Here is a 22584-nt window from a genome sequence, read left to right on the forward strand (position 1 = left end):
CTCATCCTTTTCATGGCTGCATAGTATTCCATGGTGTTTATGTGCCACATTTTCTTTATCCAGTCTATCACTGATGGGCATTTGGGTTGGTTCCAAGTCTTTGCTATTGTGAATAGTGCTGCAATAAACATAGGTGTGCATGTGTCTTTATAGTAGAATGATTTACAATCCTTTGGGTATGTACCCAGTAATGGGATTGCTGGGTCAAATGGTATTTCTGGTTCTAGACCCCTGAGGAATCACCACACTGTCTTTCACAATGGTTGAACTAATTTACACTCCCACCAACAGTGTAAAAGCATTCCTATTTCTCCACAGCCTCACCAGCATCGTTTCCTGACTTTTTAACAATAGCCATTCTAACTGGCTTGAGATGGTATCTCATTATGGTTTTGATTTTCATTTCTCTAATGACCAGTGCTGATGAGCTTTTTTCATGTTTGTTGGCCACATAAATGTCTTCTTTTGAGAAGTGTCTGTTCATATCCTTTGCCCACTTTTTGATGGGGTTGTTTTTTTCTTGTAAGTTTGTTAAAGTTCCTTGTGGATTCTGGATATTAGACCTTTGCCAGATGGGTAGCTTGCAAAAATTTTCTCCCATTCCATAGGTTGCTTGTTCATTCTGATGATAGTTTCCTTTGCTGTGTAGAAGCTCTTTAGTTTGATTAGATCCTATTTGTCAATTCTGGCTTCTGTTGCAATTGCTTTTGGTGTTTTATTCATGAAGTCTGTGCCCATGCCTATGTCCTGAATGGTGTTGCCTAGGTTTTCTTCTAGGGTTTTTATGGTTTTGGGTTTTACATTTAAGTCTTTACTTCATCTTAATTTTTGTATAAGATGTATGAAGGGGTCCAGTTTCTGTTTTCTGCATACAGCTAGCCAGTTTTCCTAGCACCATTTATTAATAAAGTTACTAAAAGTTACCTTAACAATTCTGATTAACATATATAATTCTGTACACAAAGTGTATCCCAAAACATAAGATGTATTTTTAATGAGAATTCCTACAAAGCCAAAAAAAAGTGTTCTTTATTGAGAAAAAAGAATAATTTTGTCAAAATTCTGAAGGTTATTTAAGGTTATTTTAGAAAGTAAATTTAAGAAAACAGAAACATGACAGAAAGGAACCAGTAAGTAGGAGACACAGATGTGTAAAGTTAAGGGTATAAAGATGTATTTTTGGTAAAAGAAGGTTAAAAAGAAAAGTGAATTTTTTTTTTTTTTTTTTAAGAGACAGGGTCTCACCATGTCTCCCAGGCTGGTCTTGAACTCCCATGCTCAAGCAATTGTCCTGCCTTGGCCTCCCAAAGTGCTGGAATTATATGTGTGAAGCATCACACCCAGTCAAAAAAAAGGATAAATTTGAGAAATAATTTTGTGTGGTAAATAGTTTGTCCTAAATGTAGTTATTTAAAAGCATAAGAAAATAACTAAAGATCTAAGCATGTCATGGATGGTTTACGTAAGTCATTACAAGGTTTGTGAAGGGTAGATTTATTAAATTTGTGTGTGATCAAGCTGGCTGTAATTAGAAGGGAATTATTTGTAAGTCTTTCCAAAGATTAAACTTCGACATAAATATATCCCTCAATCCACAATATAAAACTAAAACTTTGGTCCACTATATTAGAAAGAAGTTTTTTTTTTTTTCCCTAAGTATTGATCTGCTCTTAGTAAAAATTAGAGGTTTTCACTTTGAATTCTGAAATCTGCTTCTTAATAGCCATCTTCTAAACTGCAGTGTTTTTTGTTGTTGTTTTTTTCTGTTTCACAGTCTTCATTTAATTTTCTAGTTTCACGTTAGTAAAGCTGTCTTCTTCACTTAGGATGGTAATTTCATTTCTTGAGGTAGAGTTTTCCTCTTAAAGCTTCTCAGACTTATATCTCAGAAGTTTAATGTTTGCTGCATCTTACTGCATGTCATACATCACTGCTTTCAACTCTTTCTCCCCTTGAGAAAGTACACCTTTAATCTTGATTGAGGTGATAACTCTCTCCTTTAACTTTTTCACCAGCTCCTGTCACTTTTTTCCTCTGATTATAACTCTGCTGTTAAAGTCTAACTCTAAAATGTTTGTCTTGATGGCCTACAAAAGCAATGTTTTCCTCCAGTATAACTTGATTCTGTACACTTGGCTTTTCTTAATGTGTCTGAATTATTCCATGTAACCAGAAAAGTTCCCATGCTGTTACTAAAAGCCATGTACTTCCCTGCTGAAGGTACGAGTTTTCTGTTTACACTCATAGTGTGTTCTCACAAGCTTGACCACACATTCTTCCTGTGTCTGATTAAATTCAAGTACTGTTTTCACTGGGTTCAACTTCCAGGTTATCTAAATGGGCTTCCCATAAGGAGAAGCAATCATACTGCAAGAGGTTTTTCTCTACTTTTTTGGTAACTGGCCCAAGAAACAAATATTTTGCATTTTATCAAGATAACTTTCTGTGTTTTCTTACTAGTTTTTTATTTTTTATTACTCAGGAAAATAGCTTTGAAAGGGTTAATGTTTTTTAAATCCAGGTAACTTTCTATATTGCTTTTGAAGTCCTCTGATTATCATTCTGGTTAAATGAATGACTATCATTTCACAGTGACCTGTGATCCTGTTTTGATCAGGTGTTTTAAACCTTTTCACATCTTTGATAGACCTCCCTCCCCAATATCAAAATTCTAAATTAAATATTTTTGACCTAGAACTAACTTTTGGATTTTCTAGCTAGGCCCCTGGAAAGCCTCAAAAGACATATTTTTCATATTGTAAAGATATTAAATGATTAAATTTATTTTGTAAATTGTGTAAGAAGCATTGCCAAATGGTAAGTAATACTGGATCTTCTTTCAGTTATATTTATAGGTATGTGTTTAATATCAGTGTAAAATTACATAAAACTTAGAGATCTAATATATCATCAAGTCATAATTGTGGTCATTATATGTATGCCACAAAAATCATCAAATTTCCTTGTCAATTTCTGATTATGGTAAACTTTCATCAAATTTTTATCCATGGCTATTCTAAGTCTCTGTCATCCTACAGTTATTGTTCTGATTTTTATCTAAAAGCATTTGCAATCAGATTCATAAAATAAGATTCTAACAAGTACTCTTAAATACAAGTTTCTAGTAACTTAAAAGATCAATGGACTCAATAAAAATCTATCAGAACTCTAATGAAGAAATGATGGGCTCATGAAACTGCTAATCAAGATCAAACAGAACAAAAATTAATAACATGAGATTGAATAACTGATGAGGATGTTTTTATGATTTTTATTTGAAACATTAGTTTTTTGCTTGTTTTTGTTTTCCAGATTTGAGAAAATTTTCTCTCTTAATCTACCTATAGTTTATAGTTTTATGGAACTGCTAATTAGCAATTTAGTAAAGTATATTTTGTGAACCAAGGTGAAGCATCTGCTTTATCTCCCCATTTCATTCCTCTAAAATTCAAAAACTATTCATGGGTATTTTTTTTCTCCTTGAAAATATGTTTATTCACTAAGTTCAATAAGAATTTGCTCTCTCTTTATAACAGGATATAATTGGAAACACTGGTTGTATTACCAAGACTTTGACCTCTCTTTATAGCAGGATATAATTGGAAACACTGGTTATATTACCAAGACTTTGACTGTCATATCATATTAGAAAATGTGCACAGAGGCCGGGTGTGGTGGCTCACGCCTGTAATCCCGGCACTTTGGGAGGCCAAGGCAGGCAGATCACGAGGTCAGGAGATCAAGACCATCCTGGCTAACACGGTGAAATGCTGTCTCTACTAAAAATACGAAAAAAAAAATTTAGCCAGGTGTGATGGTGGGCACCTGTAGTCCTAGCTACTCGGGAAGCTGAGGCAGGAGAATGGCGTGAACCCGGGAGGAGGAGCTTGTAGTGAGCCGAGATCGCGCCACTGCACTCCAGCCTGGGCGACAGAGCGAGACTCCGTCTCAAAAAAAAAAAAAAAAAGAAAATGTGCACAGAATTGCCTGGTTTCAAGGATTCTCAGCCTTACAGTGAGTGAGTAAAAAATGCCACTTCCTGGCAGGCCCAGGAACTAAAATCTTAAATCGGCCTTGGTTTGACTTCCTAGACTCAAGAGGTTTTAAAATCTATGTGATCAACATAGAGAGAAAAGGTTATGTTTCTTTAAAAAAAAGCTATAATGCACCTGTTATTAGTTTGTAGCTTTAGGCATTGTATTTGAGTTTTAATCAACCTGTAGCCTAGACTAGATTCTAAATTCTTCTAGGTTCCCCCAATCCAACTTTCTTCTATAAAATTACTAAAAAGGGGGACTACTTTGTTCCTGAAGCCTTATACATTGAAGCTAGATGAATTTTAAGGAACAAACCTTGTACCTGATGTGTGGACCACACAGAAGGGTCAACAAACCACTAAATGCCATAACCAGAGACAGTCAAACTGCAAAGCAGGATAAGAAGTTGACAGTTTCATGATAGAAACAGTTTTTTCGAAGATATTAGAACAAGACTCCACATCATAATGAGACTCTTACTCCTCTTAATGCCTACCATTTTCACTTGATAGGATAATGGTATAATTGAAATTTTACAATTAGTAGCTTCTGCTGGTAAGTTGACAGAACCTGACCTAAAAGATTCTTTAGTCCATCTAGTGGGCAACTTTGGCAACATCCTTAATACAATTGTTGCTCACTCTGCTTTGTTTCAACTCAGTCATGTAATACTAGATGCTAAACGGATTGGTTACATAAGGAAATGTCGGTGTTACCGCTAATACCACAAGCTGTACCCGAATAAATTCCTCTGGAAAAGGTGAGACCTATATATACCAAATAAGAAAATAGGCCACATGGTTAGAAGTCTCACCTCTCTGTGGTCATTTGATTTATTCAGTAGGTTCCCTTTAAGCGGAGGTTCACAGTTCAAAAGCACTATACAAACTGGGATTGTCATATTACTATACATTTTACTTTGTATTTTCCTTTGTAAACTTTTTACTTGTTGCCTGTCAAATTTCTGCAGTGACCGGGTGTGGTGGCTCACACCTGTAATCCCAGCACTTTGGGAGGCCAAGGCAGGTGGATCACATGAGGTCAGGAGTTCGAGACCAGCCTGGCCAACATGTTGAAACCCCGTCTCTACTAAAAATACAAAAATTAGTCGGGCATGGTGGTGCGTGCCTGTAATCCCAGCTACTCGAGGGGCTGAGGCAGGAGATTCACTTGAACCCAGGAGGCAGAGGTTGCAGTATGCCAAGATTGCGCCATTGCACTCCAGCCTGGGCAACAAGAGCGAAACTATGTCTCAAAAAACAATTTCTGCAGAAGTACAACTCCTAACAGAACAATGCTGGCCCAAGCACTTTGCAATGATAGCCAACACCTATGGAACAGACAAAATTAACTTAACAACGGACTCTAGGCAGACTCAGCCACTCCCTTCAAACCTCCCTTGTGGCTAAAAGAGTTCTGACACTGACTCCTAGCCACCATTCACTCCCTTCGACATGTGAACAGACAACAACCCAGGACAGCTCCGTTCTGGCACCAAGGGACAATAAAAATCTAACTACAGGATGACTGATCAGCAATGATTTTGGAGAAAAATCTTGATTAAAAGAAAAAAGTTGTCAGAATCAAAATGGAGTCACATGTGTTAAAAATCCTGACAAACAGAGCCAAGAAAGGCCATGAAGGAAGGGTTCGCATGCATAATGTCTGATAAAAAGAACTATTACAAAAGACAGAAAAAAACATAACCTTGCATAAAGGCTAATGCAATCTTCCACAAAACATACCTCCATGAGGACATCTGCCAGGCAAATCCCTGTCCAGCTCTGAACTGGTGCCATCCTTGTAATTGATCCTTGTAGCAAAGAATAATTATCTCAAAACAATTATGTAATTCTCTTCATTCTTCCTTTAAAAACCTTGTCTTCCTTTACCTCCCTGAAGATGCAGAGTTTACTACAGCATGTGCTTTCCCATTGCAATGCCAATCCTCAAACAGATATCTTTTTCTTTTAGAGTCCCTCTCTCTGTTATTTAAGTTGAGAGAGTATATATCCCAAATAAAGATATAAAACTAGTATGCATACTAAATAGAAAATTACCTTGATATTTCCCTGAGATAAACAGTCTGCATAGCTTTCTTCAAATGAGGTTCAATATTTCTCCACAGTTTGCGAGTATCACGTTCACTTGCTACCCCAAAGGGAAGAAAATTTCAGTAATTTATATCTTGTAAAAACCTTTCTCAAAATAAATATTAATGAGTAAAATTACACAGTTACCTTCTCCTTTAACCACGGGTTCACAATATTTAGGAAAATTAAGTACTGCCTGTAAGTAAAGAAAAAAAAAAAGAGAAGAAAAAAAGCACTGATCGATCACAATTAGAAATTTATTTTTCAAGTAAAATCTGTATTGCAGTTCAGGAAATTTTACTTAAACACATTTGCTCAAGTCAAATGTAATTATACGCAGTGGCATGTGCCTGTAATCCCAGCTACTCAGGAGGCTGAGGCAGGGGGATTGCTTGAGCCCAGGAGATCAAGCCTGTAGTGTGCTGTGACTGCACCTGTGAACAGCCACTGCACTCCAGCCTGGACAACATGGCAAGACCCTGCTTCTTTCTAAAAAAAAAAAATGTAATTGTAGCTTATTACTATAATAACAAAACAGCAAAAATACTAATAATGACAGCACAACATAAAATATTCTTTAATTGGCTAAATTCTGCCTAATACATTAGCCTCTGTATACAAAATTAGGAGAATGGAGCGTCTCACCAAAAATATACTTCTTTGGTATATTTTGATATGGCTAATCAGAAGGGCTGCAAGCACAAGAATAGCCCTGAAAAGCTGTATTTTGTGAGGGAGATTTGCATCTGTAGAGGAAATAAGAAAACAGCAGATGCAAACAGGCTTTCTCTGATCACCCCCCACCTTGGATCTAGGAAAGATTAACTCTCAAGAAAGAGACTTGAGGGTCTGACACCTTTGAAGGTGTGACAGAGAAACTTAGCACAGGCTACCATCTATTCTTTCTGAAAGTTGCTGCCTATGAGGTTTCATTTGCACAAGACTGCCTTCCCTAACCAAGTCTTTGCTCCTCTCCCTCCAATAACCTGTTATGCCATGCTCCAAGCCCATTTTCTTTCTGTAACCTCAGGATGGCATAAAAATTTGAACCAGCTGGCCCCCCTTTCTGCCCCCCACCTTTTGAGTCTCATATTTTGTGTAAGGCTCCTGTGCCCATATGCATATTAATAAATTTGTATGCAATAGCTAATGCATGCAGGGCTTAATACCTAGGTGAGGGGTTGATAGATGCAGCAAACCACCATGGCACGCATTTTACCTATGTAACAAACCTGCACGCCCCTGCACATGTATCCTGCAACTTAATATAAAATTAAATTTAAAATTAAATTAAAATTAAAAAATAAATTTGTATGCCTTTTTTTCCCGTTAATCTATTATTAGTTTGTTTTATAGATTCAAATTATCAAAACTGCAGGGTAAAAATGTGAACTTCCCTACAGTAACAAAGCATAATTTGTACTTTTAGGTTATATTTATGTCACATAGAACCATAAAACATATAATGAAAAACCTCAAGCACAAATAATTAACTGTTGTTTTCTAAGGTCTGAACATTCTCATAAATTAAACATCATTGAGTTTCGTATGACTCAAAGTATTTGGATTGGCAGCACTACCTGCGATTGTTATAAATGCAAGTTCTTGGCACCATCTCAGGCATACCAAATCAGAATCTCTGAGGATGAGACCCAGGAATCTATGTTTAACGATCTCTCTAGAAACTCTCTGTATTCTAAAGTTTGAGGAGTACTAATTAACTAATTATAACTACTTAGTAGTTTTCCATGAATCAACACTGGAATTCTACTGAACAGCAGTTTAAGCAAACTGGTTAAAAACATACTAATTCCATTTATTTAAAAAAATATATATATATTAGTTTGTTCCCAAGTATTTCATATCGAAATAATTCAATAAGGCACAGAAAAAGATATATATAAATGTGTAACTATATAACATATAACTAGATAATAGAAAACTAAGAACCAAATCATTAAAATAATTTCTTCCTATTCTACTTCATAAAAAACAATGATTTAAAGTAGAAAAACCTTCCAAATTCTACTAAGTGTAGAGAAGAAGAATCAAAAAGAAATTATTCGCTTTAGCCAAACTTTCTTACCTTAATTTTAGATTTTCAGATCTAAGCATGGTGTAATAACACTGAAGTGTCATAATGTTAACAGCAACTGGTACACAATTTGGCTAATCAAAATAAACAACGGACCCTTGAACGACATAGGTTTGAACTGTGAGGGTCCACTTGTCCACAGATTTTTTTTTTTTTCAACCAAACACAGATCACAAACACAGATCAAAAACATAGTACTCAGGGAATACAAAACCCATGTATATGGAGGGCTAACTTTTTTACACTCAGGTTCTGTGGAGTTGATCGCAGGGTTTGAGTGTGCTAGGATTTTGATATATATGGGACTGGTCCTGGAACCAATCTCCCAAGTATACCAAGGGGCAACTGTATTGATTTTCTCTTTGGTTGAAACACTAAAATATGTTTAATAATTTATGAATAACAGTTAAAAAGGCAGTATCATAAGGTTTGTCAGAGAAAACAAACCTAAATGAATATCAAAGTAGTACTTCATTTTCTCCTATCTTAAGCTACCTATAGAACTAGCCTCTGAAAAATACAGAAATATCAATTCATAAAGCATCTTTCCAGAAAAGATCCCTGAAAAGAATATTTTTCAGGTGATTTAATAAACTTTCAAGAAATATGCCACTTACAAACTTTGAAACATACACAAACAACACTATCTGAAGAAAAAAAAGAAAATGAATATCTTTATTCTTCCATGTTCTATATATAGAGAAAACTAAGAACATTGTGCTATTTTTCTCTAATGTTTAAGGATCCTTTTCTCTATTATTACCAATAGTAGTATAAGACTTAAACCATACTACACATTTATGAATATCATTTTTTAAAAAGCTGTAACCTCACCCTAAATAAAATCATTCCACAGTGAAACTCAAAGAACTTTAAAAAATACCACATTTAAATATATATTTCTCTCTTTACATTTTATTTTCCCATAAATCTTTTCCCTAAATTTTTCCTTCTTGTACTTTATAATCTACTTTGAAATGGCTGCCAGCACAGATTCCCACAGGATTCGAGTGCTAAAGAGTGGTAACTGCAAGTTACTTTCCAGGAAAGACAGAGGAGGATTATTTGCTCCTAAGTCCATCTCACTCAGGTGCGTTTTCCTGACCCTCTCCTCTCTGTAAGTCTCTTGTGTTATCATTTCCCTCAGAAGCCAGGGATCCCAAGACATCCAACTTCTAGAGGAATGTTAGTGATAAGCTTGAACTGGAAAAACTGTTTTGTTTTTTCCCAGCTGAGAAGATGTCTGAAATCTACATGTAAATCAGAGGAGCCCTGAAATCTGAAACTTTCAAAAACATACTAAATGTGAGCATAATTTTAAATGATTGCCTTCTGTGTTCTGTCGCAAACACACACTGAATCTAAGTAATACTTTCCAGGGCAAAAACAGAAAAAGAACAAAGTGAAGAAAATGTGCTAAGAGACATAGAATCTGTTACTTTGAAAGTGACTGTTTTCCAGCCTCAGATATATTACTATTTTCTGTTAAATGGAGATAAGATCTTAATTAATTGAAGATTTCTAAAAGGGAAAACAGAAATTCTTGTCTCTTTCCTTTCCCGTCCCTACAATTAAAACAAAAAAGGTCAAAGAAAAATTAAACATCAACATTTTCCAAACTGTCTATGAAATATAAACAGCTATTCTAATTGTTAAAAAAAAAAAAAATTAAAAAGAACCATCTATACAAAGATTACCAGCTCAGGGTCAGTGGTTAATGAAAGACCTGCAATGAAAGCTTCTGACCATACTCAAATCCATCTAGATTCTAGACCTCAATCACCGCATACATAAAACTTGAACAAAATCTGTTACAAAATATTAACAGAGTTGTAAAACTGCTCAAGTTTTTACATCTCTTTTCTGTTATTCCTCATTTTGATTTTTATGGAGTTCTGCATTTTCTGCAATTAGAGAAAAAATAAGGAAGAGTAAGAAGATCTGAGAATGACATTTTTCTGATCAGATCAAACAATCAAAGTTTGTACTAACCCACAGACATCTACCTTCTTATGGTATGTTAGCCTCTAGAGGCCATATGCAAATTCCCAGAATAAAATTTCAGTTTCTAACCTATCTCATACCATTTCTACATGGAAAACATTAAAATACATATATACACATATATGTATACACACACACACACACACACACATATATATTCAAGCAAAATGTTCATTTACCAGATGTCTGAGCTCTTTCAAATCTCGACAAACAGTGTAGAAAACTCCAAGAAGAATGTTAATGTAGGCAGCATAGAAATCAGCTGAATACTCTGGAGGATGATCATGGGACAGGATCTTTTGAAGGTTGCCTGTTCACAGGACACAAAATAACTTATAATGATTAACATAGTACACTAATCATATCTTCAAGCATTTTATAACAAAGGTATTAAAAAAAAACACCCAGACCCAGCAACAATTAAGGAATAATAAAACTATTACAAGATTAGAATACAAAAGTGTGATTTGTGATATAATAAAAAATATGTATTTGATCTTCACTGCAGTTCCTGGCACAGAGCTTCTAAAAACCCTCATAATTCCCTGAATGAGAAGGATAAGAGCAGTATCTTTTGTTATTCATAATAAGTCCTTTTAAAACAGACCTCAATTTATACTAATGAGGTGTTTCTTGATGGGTGATATGGTTTGGCTCTGTGTCCCCACCCATATCTCATTTGAAATTTTCAGTGGAGGAGGGGCCTTGTGGGAGGTGATTGAATCATGAGGCAGACTTCCCCCTAGCTGTTCTTGTGATAGAGTTCTCATGAGATCTGGTTGTTTCAAAGTGTGTAGCACTTCCCCCTTCATGCTCTCTCTCCTGCTGGCCATGTGAAGATGTGTTTGCTTCCCCTTCACCTTCCACCATGATTCCAAGTTTCCTGAGGCTTCCCCAGAAGCAGAAGCCTGTACAGCCCACAGACTGTGAGTCTATTAAACCTTTTCTTTATAAATTTATAAATTACCCAGTCTCAGGTATGTTTATAGCAGTGTGAGAATGGACTAATACAGTGGGCCCCTAGATAGCTTCAGGATGGGGACTGGTTGTCAGAGGAACCAACCAAGTGATTAGAGCCCTGTATTCTCACATACACTGCTATGAAGAAATACCCATGACTGGGTAATTTACAAAGAAAAGAGGTTTAATTGACTCACAGTTCTGCATGGCTGGGGAGGCCTCAGGAAACTTACAATCATGGTGGAAAGCACTCTTAACAGGGCAGTAGGAGAGAGAATGAGTGCCAGCAGGGAAAATGCCAGATACTTATAAAACCAACAGCTTTCGTGAGAACTCAGTATCTTGAGAACAGCATGGGGGAATCGCACCCATGATTCAATTACCTTCCAACAGGTCCCTCCAAGACATGTGGGGATTACGGGATTATAATTCAAGATGAGATCTCGGTGGGGACACAAAGCCAAACCATATCAAGGCCCCACCTCCTGTCCTTGGGAAAAGGAGAAGGGCTAAAGACTGAATCCATGACCAATGACCAATGATTTAATCAAATCATGACTACATAATGGCACCTCCATAAAAAAATCCTAAATGATGAGGTTCTGAGAGTTTCCAGGATAGTAAATATATCCACATGCTGAGAGGGTAGCACACTCCAGCCCCACAGGGACAGAAGCTCCTGAGCTTGGGACCCCACTGGTCCTTGTCCTGTGTACCTGTTCATCTGGCTGTTCACTTGTATCCTTTATGATAAATGGAGTAAGTACAGTGTTTCCTTGAGTTCTGTGAGCTATTCTAGCAAATTATCAAACCTGAGGAGGGGGTCATGTGAAACCCCAATTTATAGCCAGTTTTCTGGAATACAGGTAGAAACCTGGGACTTAGAATGGTGTCTGAAGTGCTAATATTCTTGTAGGACTAAGCCCTTAACTTGTGAGGTCTGCACTAACTTCTGGTAGTTAGTGTCAGAAGTGAATTGAATTTTAGGACACCCATTTGATATCTAGAAAACTGAAGAATTTGTTGTTGGGTGAACAAAAATACCCCACACATTTGGTGTCACAAGTGTTTTGAGTAAAAATACTTCTGAAAAAGTAAATCAAAATTTTGAAACTGAGGGTAAAAAAAAAAATTATTAAATACTAAGACAAATAGAAAACAATGACATCTAAAGAAAATCTCAACAACCTTATTACCAGCAAAATCAGTAACAAGGGAAAAAATACTGTAGATTCTAGTTTATTTTTCTTCCTATTAAGTAAATCAACTAGGAAGAAAAAGGAGATAGTACATAAACTGCCAACAAACTAGAAAATGCTCTTCATGTTTTATAAAATGAAAAGAATTAATCTTTTTTTACATGCTAAACATACAGGGCATTCAGTAGAGATTCCAGAAAAACTATGTCTTAGAAGTAGAGCTAAAATTAGCCCTGGAATAATGGCTACTCTGGATCATCTCTCCAAAAAAAGCTTAAAAATAGCCTTAAAAGGGTCAACTGTATCTGTAAGTAATGAAAAATGCTAATGAGAAAAAGTCCAAAACACAACAAAAAGCACAATGTCTATAATTCTATCAAAAACTACTAGACACATGAAAAAGCATAATGGATACCCAAGATGGAGAAAAATTACTCGGTGGGAACAAACCCAAAACAAAAGAGGTAACTGAATTAGTACACAAGAAAATTAAAACAACTATCATAAGTATGCTCATATGCTCAAGGATACAAAAGAAAACAAAAGCATAATGAGATCAGTAATGAAAAATTCTACAGGATTAGATTAGCTGCCCACTGGACACTTGTTAAAAAAAAAAAAAAGAAGTCAGTGAACTGAAAGATATAGAAACAAAAAACAATCCCAAATAAAACACACACACACAAAGATTTAAAATTTAAATAAACAGACTTTCAGTGGGACAATATAAAGTGCTCTAACATACCTATAATGCAATCCCACACAAAAAAGATAGAGAAGAAAAGGTGAGGGGGGCAGACAAAATATTTGAAGAAATACTGCCTGAAATTTTTCCAAAGCTGATGAAACTATACACCCACAGACTTAAGAACTCAACAAATCCCCAGCAGGATAAACAATAAAAGTTATTTTCTTTTTTGTCCTGTTATTTTTTAAAGCCAAAATAATAATATTTAATATCTGAGGTTTATAATAATAGTTGAGGTTTTATAATTAATATAGTATTACATGGTTTATAATAAATATAGAAGTAAAATGTAAGACAACAGCAGTACAAATGTTCTTAGGTAGGAAACTGTAAGTCACTGAAATTTCAGATTGTTATCAGAACATAACTTAATCTATCCAAACTGACACAATAACTAAACCAAAAACCTAATCAAATGCATTATAATCTCTCTAAAGAAAAAATATCCATCATTGAAAGATGAGTAGTCTGCATGAGGTAAAGACCAGAAAACGACTTCCAAATTGGGCTCCCAGCCATAACTGCTAAGAGGAGAGCGGTCCTTAAAATCAGACACCATATTCCTGAAAAGGACATGTTTCAAGTTATTACGACAAGGTAACACTAATCACTCAGATAATCTCTTTGCCCTGGTTCCACACTTAACCATAATTTCAACTTATCAATTAATATTCCCCTTCTGAATGGCTTTTTGTCTGACTACAGTGTTTTTGCTTAAAAAAAAAAAAAAAAAAAACTGAATATGTAAAACCCCCTAAAATTTAATAATCAGAATTTAACTTGGCTCCATTATTATATACTTTGCAAAAATCTATTATCCTATACTCACTAAAATTAGTAAGACCATTTTATTTACTTTTGTCCTCAAACTTTCATCTATGCTGCTTTGTATCTTTACTTTTTAAATTTTAAATCTATAAATTTAAATTATAGAATTTTAAAAATTTAATTCTGTAATTACTTACATTAATTCAACTTGACTGAAATGTGTAGTATCAACATTTTTTAATAATTTTCTTAAATTCTAAATAATTTTTCAGTACTTAAAATGGGTCATGAAAAACTGAACTATGAACAGTGCTGACACAGGTACAGAGCCTTTTTTTTTTTTTTTTAAATAAAATCCTTTATCACTTTTCCTCTTACCCTTTTTTATTTTGGGATTTTTATGGATGAGAAATTAATGACAATAAAGACTCCATCTATTTTGGGTTGCTGTTTAAAAAAAAACTCAGCTAATTGGCTATGACAGAAGGTGTTATTTGACTGCTGTTCTGGTGGAAACAGACAAAAATGTGTTAATCTTAAGGTACGTTTACAGCTGATTAGTTCAGAGGGATAGTGTTAATGAGGCCAAGGTCATGGAATGCTATTTTTTTATAGACTGCTAACCATCTTATACTTCACAGTTATAATCTCTGAATCCCAAGTATCATCTCTGTATGACAGCCCAGTCTTAATCCACAAAGCTATTCAGCAACACAAAAAGCTACTGTGTTCTTCCAAAGACCAAAATCATCAGGATCTATGAAATTTAAGATTAAATAGAGCCCCCAAGAAAATAAGAAACACAAGGGCTAGTAATTGGTACTGTATGAGTTACAGTAAAGAAAATGAGATTTATAAAATCAAAAGATATAAGCGCAACATGGTACTTAACCCAAGTATATGGTAAATGAAGATTTCAACACTCTTAATATGCTTTACGAGTCTAGTCTGATTATTTGTACAGATGTCATAATCACAATATATATATACATCTTAATGTAGTGACTAAAAAAATGAAGATACATTAGCACAAATATGAGAGCTGCTCATCCAAAAAAATGTAGTAATTATATAATAACCTCTCACAGTTCCAAAATAAAAATTTTGTAAGTGCAGAAATACAAACATCTTATTTGAGATTGGCAGCAAACCTTAACAGTTTAATACTTTGATATTCCCATTTGAATGGCAATAATACTTTGATATTCCCATTTCAATATCAAATTCCCATTTGAATATCAAATTTATAATTCCTATTTGAATATCAAATGGGAATATCAAAGTATTCCCATTTGAATATGCTAGTTTAATCTTTCAAACAACAAAAACTATTCTCCCGCATATCATTTGCCAAAACAATGTTTTAAGGTTTACCTATGCTGTAATCAGGGAAATATAAGACAAACGGCTCAAAGCATCCAGTATTTGGACGAAACTTTTCCCAAACAATTTCACTGAGAAAGAGAACAGTCACATTTCTGTCAGCCTGTAAAAAGAAAGAAATAAAAGTAACTTTGCATTTAAAAATCTTAATCAGAGCAGTATTTCCATTTGGATTTTTCTTTCAAATACATCCCCCCAGAGTTCTAACCTATAACAAATTATTTGCATATTAATAAACCATATTTAGAAAACCTAATCAAGGAGCTCATTCGTTTGCAAACTGTCACACACCCAAGCTGGAGTGCAGTGGCATAATCACAGCTCACTGTGGCCTCAACCTCCTAGGCATAAGTGATCCTCCTATACCTCTCAAGTAGCTGAGGCATGTGCCACCATGCCCAGCTAAATTCTGTATCTTTCATAAAGACAGGATCTCTGTATGTTGCCCAGGCTGGTCTTGAACTCCTGGACTCAAGTGATTCTCCTGCCTCAGCCTCTCAAAGTGCTGGAATTACAGGCATTAGCCATCATATTGGATCTGATTTTTTAAGAATCTCTGAATTTATTTCTATAGGGGTAAAATAGCATGCCCTAATCACATTCCTAATAACAAATTATTGAATTGTTTTTGCTATAAAAATATGATTATCTAAAAGCATTTTATAAAATCAGTTTAAATATATTGAGAGGCTTAAAAGAAGAAGATATTTATTGGGCAGAAAGATTTTAAATTGGTAATGTTCTCATCTATTCATCTGATAAGTACTTTCAGTATACATGATATCCACCATATTTTAAACTTCCCTTTACTTAGATAAATACTTAACATAAAAAAATGAGAAATGCTTTTGCCATATTTCTCTTAAATGAAATACATTTTTAAAAATCAAGCATGTTTGCAGAAATGTCAAAGCAATTCTCTTTTCCAGTTCAGCTGAGATTACTATAAATCTTCTAATTTTCTTCAAACAGTTTCTGTAATTGAAACTAAAAAACGGTGAAAAGTTCTAATTGTTGTGAAGGGATGCATGATCACCATTACTGGGCATAAGGAGGAAAAAACAGGGTGATCTACACTGAAAAGGCAAGAAGACAATAATGCACTCTGGATACCAGATGGTGAGTTCTAGAGCAAAGCAACAGGAAATAGTGGATGAGTATGCGAAAACCCACAAATACAAATGAAACAAATAAATAAAAGGAAAGGAAATAGGAAATGAGTAGACATCTACTCAAAGAAGATAGATCTTGAGTCTCAGTAATAAAATGTCAAGAGTTAATGAAACAAAGAAAAGCAAGACTGTGTGAGGTTAACTTCCAGAATAGGCCACCAATAGCTACACTTATTATCCTGTCCTCTCTATACCTCTCGTCCCTCAACTATTACTAAAAGTAAACTTCAGGAGTCAGCCTTGGGCACACAATAATTTCAGTGGCCTCTCTAAACTTCCAGCAGATTCTCAAATTTGAGTAATGTATTTAACTTTGAAAGGCAGAAATGCTTTAAGCACTTCTCCCCAAGTATTTACTTTATTATAATATTACTTAATACTTTAATACATACAAACATAAAATTAGGTAGGTATAAACTGCTTATGCTCAAAGCACTTACAAAATTATAAAACCAAAATAAATTTATAAATAGGAACTATAAAACCAATAAAATTGAAATTAATATTAACTGAATATATTGAATAGTATTGTTTTGCTCAAACTAAATCTTTATTCGCTTTGTGAATACGGTGAATATGGTTTCACCTGGAAACAACCACAGCTATTTCCCTCACCAATTTTCCTTATTCAAACTATTACAAAACCCTGTTTCATCTGTGATATTATTTGGCTTTCACCTGACACAAATGCCTAGTAAGTCCGCCCCTGTCCTTTTCTTATTGGGCCATGACATTCACAGTAGAATTAATTAGTAACCCTTCGCTTAATATTGTTGACAGGTTCTGGGAAACTGTGACTTTAAGCGCAACATATAATGAAACCAATTTTTTTTCCTCAACAATGTTATAATGAAATGATGCTGAAGGTAAGGAAGAACCTGCTGTAGGCTAGTTCACTTAAAGTTGCAATTTCCAAGAATCTACTGAGATGTTAAGTGAGGACTTACTGTACTTTGTGAAGCCAACACAAGAGTAAACTGAAATACAAAAGTAAACTCTGACACTGAGTGATTATAAGATAGAAATCCAGATGATCCAGAATAGCCATGCTATTCTTATTTTAGATTATCCTTATTTTGAAATGCAAAGAAAATTTTAAAATCCTTGAGATTTTAAAGTCTGGCCCTCTGCCATTTATTCTAGCAACATCTAAAACTTTTAATAGAAAGCAGTGACTTCATAATTACAGAGAAAAAGCTAAAATAATTGAAGAATAAATGCTGTCAAATCACCAACTGATTTTACTATGAAAAAAACACTGAGCTTTACTGATAAAAGAAATGCAAACTAAAATTATATTAAAATACTAATTCTCACCTATCAAATAGCAAAATGAAAAAATTTTACAACACAATCCACTGATTAAGTTGTGGGGAAAAAGCACTTTCTCACATTACTTACCAATTCTTGTAATCTAAGAAATCCAGGCAAAAGATTTGCTTCCATATCTCTTAGATACTCTGCTTTATCTAGAACCTTTAAAAAACAAAAAAACAAAACAAAAAGAAATGCATTTACAAAGCCTTTACAAAATGACATGATTTGACTATGTCCCCCAAAGCTCATGTGTTGGAACTTAATCCCCAGTGTGGCAGTATTGGGAAGAGGAGCTGCATAAAAGATGATTAAGTCATAAGGGCTCTGTCCTCATGAATGAATTAATATTGTTATCAAGGGAGTGGGTTATTGAGAGAATGGCTTTGTTATAAAAGGGACTTCTGCCACCTCTTGCTCTCACTCTCATCCTCTCTTGTACTTCTACTTTCTTCATGAGAGAAGACAGCAAGAAAGCCCTTGCCAGATGCAGGGACCTCAACCTTTGACTTCCTAACCTCCACAACTGTGAGAAATAAATGTCTTTTCTTTATAAATTACCCAGTCCTTGGTAGTCTGTTATAGCAACTGGGTAATAGGCAGAGGTTGGAACAGGATGGAGGGCTCAGAAGACAGGAAGAAATGGAAAGTTTGCAACTTCCTAGAGACTTGTTGGATGGCTTTGACCAAAATGTTGATAGTGATATGGACAATGAAGTACAGACTGAGGTGGTCATAGATGGACATGAGGAACTAATTGGGGACAGGGAATAAAAGTGACTCTTGCTATGCTCTAGCAAAGAGAAGGGTGGCATTTTGCCCCTGCCCTAGAGATCTGTGGAACTTTGAACTTGAGAAAGATGATTTAGGGTATCTGGTGGAAGAAATTTCTAAGCAGCAAAGCATTCAACAGGTGACCTGGCTGATTCTGAAAGCATTCAGTCATATGCATTCACAAAGAGATTATCTAAAACTGGAACTTACATTTAAAAGGGAAGCAGAGCATAAAACTTTGGAAAATCTGTGGCCAGACCATGAGGTAGGAAAGAAAAAACCCATTTTCTGGGGAGAAATTCAAGCCAGCTGCAGAAATGTGCATAAGTAACAAGGAGCCAAATGTTAACAGCCAAGACAACGGGGAAAATGTCTCCAAGGTCTTCACGTGGCAGCCCATCCCATTACAGGCCCAGAGGCCTAAGAGGGAAAAATGGTTTTGTGGGCCAGGGCCTTGCTGCTTTGTGCAGTCTCGGAACTTGGTGTCCTGCATCCACACTCATGGCTAAAAGGGGCCAGTGTATAGCTCAGGCTGTTGCTTCAGAGAGTGCAAGCCCCAAGCCTTGGCGGCTTACATGTGGGGCCTGCAGGTGCACAGCAATCAAGAATTAACGTTTGGGAACCTCTGCCTAGATTTCAGAGGATGTACAGAAATGCCTGGCTGTCCAGGCAGAAGTTGGCTGTAGGTGCAGGGCCCTCATGGAGAACCTCTACTAGGGCAGTACAGAAGGGGAATGTGGGGTTGGACCCCCCCTACAGAGTCCCCACTGGGGCACTGCCTAGTGGAGCTATGAGAAGAGGGCCACCATCCTCCAGACCCCAGAATGGCAGATTCAACAGCTTGCACTGTGTGCATGGAAAAGCCACAGATACTCAATGCCAGCCTGTGAAAACAGCAGAGAGGGCAACTGTACCCTGCAAAGCCACAGAGGTGGAGCTGCACGAGGCCATGGGAGCCCACTCTTGCATCAGTGGGCTGGATGTGAGGCATGAAGCCACAGAGGTAGAGCTGCGTGAGGCTGTGGGAGCCCACTCTTGCATCAGTGGGCTGGATGTGAGGCATGGAGTCAAAGGAGATCATTTTGGAACTTTAAAGTTTAACGACTGCCTTATTGGATTGCAGACTTTCTTGGGGCCTACAGCCCCTTTGTTTGGGCCAATTTCTCCCATTTGAAAAGGCTGTATTTACCCATTGCCTGTATCTCCATTGTATCTAGAAAGTAACTAACTTACTTTTGATTTTATAGGCTCATAGGTGGAAGGGACTTGCCTTATCTCAGATGAGACTTTGGACTTGGACTTTTGGGCTAATTAAGCTGGAATGAGTTAAGACTTTGAGGGACTATTGGGAAGCCACAGTTGACTTTGAAATGTGAAACTGACATGAGATTTGGGAGAGGCCAAGTGTGGAATGGTGTGGTCAGGCTTTGTGTCCCCATCCAAATCTCATCTTAACTTGTAATCTCCATAATCTCCATGTGTCAAGGGAGAGACCAGGTGGAGGTAAATGAATCTTGGGGGTGGTTCCCCCATGCTGTTCTTGTGATAGTGAGCTCACATCTGATCTGACGATTTTATAAGGGGCTTCTCCTTCCTTCTACTTTGTGAAGCAGGTGCCTTGCTTCCCCTTTGCCTTCTGCCGATTATAAGTTTCCTGAGGCCTCCCCAGCCACGCTGAACTGTAAGTCAATTAAATCTCTTTCCTTTATAAACTATCCAGTCTTGGGTAGTTCTTATCCAATTCCAAAGATGATCATTTTAACATGTCTTCAGAGTAACCAGGCATATTTGTTGCTCTAAAGTCTTTACTATCTCCTATCCACTCCTAAGAAATTAAATGAAGTGCTTTAGTATAGTTTTCTAGACCTTCCACGATCTGCCCAACCTATCTTCCAGTCTTCTTTTTCTCCTGTCATACTTTATAACCCACTAAAACTAGACTATTTGGTACTCTCTGGCCTCCATTTTCAGCTGCATGCCTTTACTTGTATAATTCTATCTGAAATTCCTCTACTTCAGTTTCTTCCTAGAATACTCTGATTCATTTAGGTCTGTCTCAAATGCTATACCTCATGAAGCTGTATTGGACACACACAGTCAATATTTTGCATCTGGTGACAATCACTTATCACATTCTGCATGTAGTCGTATGTATGTGTCATACCTTTTCTATTAAATGAAGCTTCCCTTGGATAAGGAATATATTTAATACATTTCTGTATACTAAAAGCACCTGGCACAGAGCACTGTACATAATGAGACTCAAAACAAATATATGAAAATTGATCTAATAAATTATCAGTTTTCAAGATAAGAGATGATCTAATCAAATGAAATTACTTACAATATATACAGTCTGATCTTTAAGATTTTCAGCTGTGGTTACTTGTTTAAACAAGCGAACAAAGTCATTAAATGTTTCACAGGTTATTTCAGTAGAACATCCATCCTCTGAAGAACTAAGATGATTCAATTTGTTTAAAATTTGTTCCAAAAGCAGCCTCAATGTAAAGCATTCAACACAATTCACAAACACATGTGGGAGCTGAAAACGAAAACCAAAACACTGTAAGTAAAGAAGAAAACACACAAACACAATAATGGCTGTGCTGGATAGTCTCCATTTGCCTTTCTAAATCTATATCCCACCAAACCCACCCCATGCCCCAAGAGCCTGACAGCTACAGAATTACATCACCTGGACTCTCTTATTTTCTGTCTCTGGAGGGAGAAGCCAATGGAAAGAACCAGCAGGAGACTAAGGGAGAATGGTGGGAGAGAAGTTTGGATATTGATTTCCTTGACTCCCACCATGACCCCTCAGTGGCCCTAGCTTGGCAGTGGATACTCTTCTACCAAAGATCAAGTTGGACAGCCCCTCTTCTAAGGCTACACCTCTTGTTTGGTTCCAATAACAGCTCCTTTCTATGGTCCCTTCAGGCCTGGAGGTGGTAAAGGCCCTGGTGTACCATCATCCCTTAGTGATTCCCATAAAATTTCCTTTATAAAACTGTCCCTTCATTAAACTCACTTCAATTATTTATTTCAGCTTGCCATTTCTTTCTTATGGAAATTCAAAGCAAATTTGTACTTTCCTATAAAGAATTCTTATAAAGAAATCAGCCAGGCATGGTGGATCATGTCTGTAATCCCAAGGCTTTGGGTCAGGAGTTCCAGACCAGCCTGGGCAACATAGCGAGACCCTGTCACTATTAAAAAAAAAGAAAAGAAAAGAAATCTAAGCATATTTGAATGTTAAAAATCTTAATAGGAATTTCACACTTATAACTTTAATATAATATCCTTGAATAAACGTTTACTAAGTCAAAAAAAAAAAAGAATTTTAAGAGTTAGAAACCATAGCAATCCTCCTACGAGGACTGTAAGCACTAGCTCTTTGCTAGGCATATGGCTCCTGCCTGTAATCCCAGTGCTTTAGGATGGGTGGGAGGATCATTTGACCCCTGGAGTTCAAGATCAGCCTGGGAAACACAGTGAGACTCTGTCTTTAAAAAAGTAAAAGAAATTAGACAGGCCTGGTGGTGCACATCTATAGTCCCAGCTACTTGGGAGGCTGAGGTGGAAGTATCACTTGAGCCCAGGAATTCATGGCTGCAATGAGCTATGATCATAACACTGCACTCCAACCTGGGCAATAGAGCAAGACCCCATTTAAAAACAAAACAAAACAAAAAAACTAGCCCTTCATTTAAAAAACTATCAAAATATCAACATGAGTTAACTCCAGAAGTAATAAGGTCACAAACAAGACTTGCTCACCAATACAGTCTATCCTCAAAATAAGATCACAAAAGCAGATTCATTCTGAGGAAGATAACTTGTGGCACTTGGCACAAATAATGGAACTGGTAACTATTATTAGTGATTTTATAAACTTTATCCAATAAGGAGGCTTTTCTTTCTCTGAATAACAGTGTCACTAAAGCCACATTAAACTTACTTGGGGACAGTTTCACCAGCATTTGCTAACTCACTTCTCTCTCACTCCTTTACTGTCCTTTAAGAACAAAAGTCCA

At 36.1% G+C, this 22584-nt stretch overlaps 1 protein-coding gene across 2 annotated transcripts in view; it reads right to left on the bottom strand.

Annotated features, from left to right (window-relative positions):
• Positions 1 to 22584, bottom strand: part of ORC5 (origin recognition complex subunit 5) — a 78162-nt gene that overhangs the window by 49981 nt on the left and 5597 nt on the right. For both annotated transcript variants that reach the window (XM_519292.4, XM_016957963.4), the window contains exons 3-8: positions 20892 to 21092; positions 17861 to 17935; positions 15279 to 15390; positions 10409 to 10539; positions 6278 to 6326; positions 6098 to 6188 (exon numbers count right to left, since the gene is read on the bottom strand). In XM_519292.4, the coding sequence (XP_519292.3) occupies positions 6098 to 6188; positions 6278 to 6326; positions 10409 to 10539; positions 15279 to 15390; positions 17861 to 17935; positions 20892 to 21092 (659 nt within the window). The remainder of the gene's footprint in view (positions 1 to 6097; positions 6189 to 6277; positions 6327 to 10408; positions 10540 to 15278; positions 15391 to 17860; positions 17936 to 20891; positions 21093 to 22584) is intronic.

This window comes from Pan troglodytes, chromosome 6, assembly GCF_028858775.2.
Source record: "Pan troglodytes isolate AG18354 chromosome 6, NHGRI_mPanTro3-v2.0_pri, whole genome shotgun sequence".
In the NCBI taxonomy this organism is placed as follows: domain Eukaryota; kingdom Metazoa; phylum Chordata; class Mammalia; order Primates; family Hominidae; genus Pan; species Pan troglodytes.